General features: G+C 38.1%; 1 protein-coding gene across 1 annotated transcript; it reads right to left on the bottom strand.

Moving 5' to 3' along the window:
• Positions 1 to 337: 337 nt before the first annotated feature.
• Positions 338 to 1653, bottom strand: LOC141480644 (uncharacterized). The gene is made up of 2 exons (XM_074170830.1): positions 1533 to 1653; positions 338 to 1469 (listed from the first exon to the last, which is right to left on the bottom strand). Exon 2 carries the CDS (start codon positions 1463 to 1465, stop codon positions 344 to 346), a length of 1122 nt encoding a protein of 373 aa, XP_074026931.1. The 5' UTR covers positions 1466 to 1469; positions 1533 to 1653; the 3' UTR covers positions 338 to 343.
• Between the last annotated feature and the right edge of the window lie 2257 nt (positions 1654 to 3910).

The raw sequence follows: 3910 nt of genomic DNA, 5'->3' as shown, positions 1-3910 counted from the left end.
TTTATTTATTCTCTAGAAAAAATAACTATTTTACAATTCACACACTTTCAAATGATGGAAATTCTATACAATTATTCTATTTAACTAATTTTATTCTATATACTACATGTGACTAGAAAATGACTAGAATGAAGGAATAAATACTGCCCCAACCACGCAGTATTTTGTGTGCAACAACCAAAATAGATATGCACTCCAATATTCCTTATTTTATTTTTTCATTCATAACATTCATAACCTTAAAATTAACATGCAAGTTTTTATTATATTCCTAAAATTACAATTTTTTTATTCTAAACATACATCTAACTTAAACTAAACAAAAATATATTTACAAAAGGGGTTAGGTATTAAGGAACCCCTGGCACATGGCATCCCATTCCTGAACAAGAGGTCCATATTTTTGGATGTAAGCCAAACTCTTTCCTTGTTGCGAATCTTCTTCTTGAAGTTTCGCCCTAAGCAAAGAGAGTCGCTTCTCTAATTCCAGTTTCTGGGCCTCGATGGTGGAAATATCCGCCATCAAGGCCCTTTTTCTGGAATCAGAACCATCCACAACCTTCTTTTCCCTCAAATATCTCTTTTTCACAGACTGTGCATAGGTAATAGACTCTTTGAGTTTATTACCCTCTACCACAGTCTGTGAAAGGACATTTTCCGGGCCAACCTCTTGTTCGGAATGCTCAACACGTACCTGGGGGGTGACTGGAGGGGGTGACGCATTCCGATGGACCTGGGGGGTGGCTGGAGGGGGTGACGCATCCCGATGGACCTGGGCGACGACTTCCACCAAGTTCTGCACCTCCATCACTGGAAGGGGTGCTGTAGGCCAACCACCGTAAGGTGAGTTCTTTTCACACTTTTTGCGAAAAGCACTCAACTTACCACCCCTCCCACCTTTGGCTTTGGATGCCTTCACAGGTGCGGACTTCTTCACAGGTGCGGACTTCTTCACAGGTGCGGACTTCTTCATCTTCTTGGCCCTCTTCACCGGTTTCTCGAACTCATCCCCTGAATCGATGGGGGATAATGGTTCGATGGGCGATAAGAAGCTTTGAAGATGCGATAAATCCGCCAGAGACTCGTCCAGGTCCGGGTTGTAGACATTCAGTAAATCTTCAATTTGGGGTGCTGACGAAGAAGTTGGTCCACTGAATGTCGACAAAGTTGGTGGGGGGTCAATCTCCTCCTCCTCGGGGGTTGGTTTGAAGTCCTCGAAAAAGAACTTCAAGTCAGGAGCCGCCACTTCCTGGGTGGAAGTCATCCCCGGTGGTGGAATGGGAGCCGCCACTTCCTGGGTGGAAGTCATCCCCGGTGGTGGAATGGGAGCTGCAGCTGGTGTTGCAGCTGGTGGTTGTACCATGATGTCCTGTAGGACAACCACCCTCCTCCGCTCTACATCCTCCAACTGTCTCTCACTGAGAGTGGTAATCGGGGTCATCAGAGCATTCCTCAGAAAAGACATGATTCTAGAAAGAGAAAATGAAAATATTAGACAATATAATATAAATAGTATGGAAGTGTGTACTTACATCAAGCTGCTTGGAATTTTCAACTAAGTTGGCTGGCAGGTATCTCAGGTTGGCTGCTTCTTTCGAAGGAAGACTGCAATCGAATGATGAACTGTGGCCTCCTCCTCATGTTTTATAGCCGTATGCTCCCTACCACTTCGGGTGGGAATGGGAGTGGGGGTGGAAGTGGGGTAGGATAATTCGTTTGAAATATTCGACAAGTATGAATTTTACAATTTGTTGAACAAACCAGGTAATGAGTGAAAAAATTCAATTACTCGATTGCTCTTCCAATAAGGCAATGAGTAAATTTAATTTCTTGTCACTTATACTGTTTTCATCTTTCAGTACATTCAAAAGAATTCTTAAATTTTGTTCGGAACTTGTCTGATAGAATTCAATATCGTTGTGGCCCCAAGGTAATGTCTTGGTGGTATTAGGAATGATGAATCGCTTATCATCATTATGTGATAGCGCGACTTTATTGCACATCAACGTGTAAATATCATGTAAATCACTCCTGAATACATTCATCTTTCTAAATATTATACCGCCTGTTTCAACAATCCTAATGTAATCTTCAATTGAAATTTGATTTTTTATAACGGATTTTTTAATACCTTTTGCTTTCTTTATTTCATCAGACACACTTTGTACATGATATGCTTTCGCACCGGTGCCATGGAAACTGATGATGGGATCACTCGGAAGTTCATCCTTCATATTTCCAATCACCGATTTGCTAACTGGCACATTGAATTTATTACCCAACCTATAGTTAGAAGTGTCAAATTTGTCAACATTTGCAATCATAAAATTATAAAAATTATCCGTCATTATTTTCAGTATCAAAGAATCCGTATCGGTATAGAGAAGAGAAGCTTGTGGTCCGTAATGTTTTTTGATGACATCATAGAAAAAATCATAAATGACTGTTTTCGACATATCCAATATACTGAACCCCAAATACAATGGTTTATTATAACAAACCTTAACTTTATCCATATGTATGACGACAAAGTCTTCCGAAAATATGGATAATGTTTTGAAATTGGGACGAGCTATCAAAGCATTGGCGCCCATACCTCTTCTTATGGATTCCCAATGTGTGACAATTCGAATGTCTCTTCTATTGTTTACATTTTCCATCGTTTTGCCAAATATGGAATTTATATTCAATTTGAAGTAACCCTTCTCAAACTTATTGGTAGCCTTATTTCTCAAATTTGTATTTAAATCGATATATTTTTTCAGCCACGGTGACTGATTGAATCTGAGAATTCTATGAGTTTTCATCACCATCAAACCATTACGGACCGCTTGTTTCAAATTCCTATAATGAACGATATATTTCTTTTTATCATTCAAATTAGGAATAAGTTTGGGTATTTTGGACTTTGAACCAGGTGGTATAATACTTTCAACCAAAAATGGTAAATCCGAATGTAGATCGTGTAACTCGACAGGATAATGAACATCTACTTCAAGTATGTATCCTTGGGGGCTATCATCTGGAATACTATTGATATCCAACTGACATATTTCACTGGCGGTCAACCAAGTGAACCCACCAAAAGGTAATGATTGAGACATGCTATGACCATACAGATTTGTTGCATCCAAATACATTATGAAAGATGAAGGTTCTTCGGGATTATAATTTGGAAGAAACTGATTGTTTGCAATATGCTTTCTCTCCGAACACTGGCTTACACCACCACGTATACCGTTTTGGAGAAAATGCACCATATCGATATCAGTTAATAATTCCAAGTTGACACCCGTATACTTCAACATAGCATCCCAAGAAAGACCTGGAGAAGTGAAATAGTGAGCAGGATCCAATTTATATGTATCTAAACTCATATTTCTAAAATTTTCAAAAATATCGCACAACAGTAGAACATCAGATTTTAGGTATATGTCAGAATATTCACCCAAATCTTGACAATTGAATGTGTTCCATACCTGCTTTACTCTATCATAATCCTCATCAGAAACATGTTTTTCATTTAATTTATCATAAAAGTCCACCTTTGATGGTATACTAGAATAATTTAATTTATCTAAAGAATCGATAAAACTGTACGGAAAAACACCTTTCTGCCTCATAAGTTTGAATTTATCCTGTTCCGGAAAATATTTTCTTGTTTCCACAAAATGTTTTTCATCTAAATTGTCACCTAACTCTTGAAGGGAAGCAGCCATAAATTTAAAACTATCGATGAACCTTAATTTCAAAAACTTATTTTTCGTCACTCCATTGTGATCTACTATTCTCTCCATAATTATATGTTTCGTGAAGGAAACATACTTTTCTTTAGTTTGAGCAATGACATCAACTTTTGTTTTGTTTGTGCATAACTCTTTTATGAACAAATGACAGTCATACCCACTGA

Source organism: Leptinotarsa decemlineata, unplaced genomic scaffold (genome assembly GCF_025532065.1).
Source record: "Leptinotarsa decemlineata unplaced genomic scaffold, Ldec_3_MD MMD2_tig00000008_RagTag_RagTag, whole genome shotgun sequence".
Lineage (NCBI taxonomy): Eukaryota > Metazoa > Arthropoda > Insecta > Coleoptera > Chrysomelidae > Leptinotarsa > Leptinotarsa decemlineata.
The sequence above is the reverse complement of the archived record's forward strand: the minus strand, read 5'-3'. Positions and strand labels throughout refer to the sequence as shown.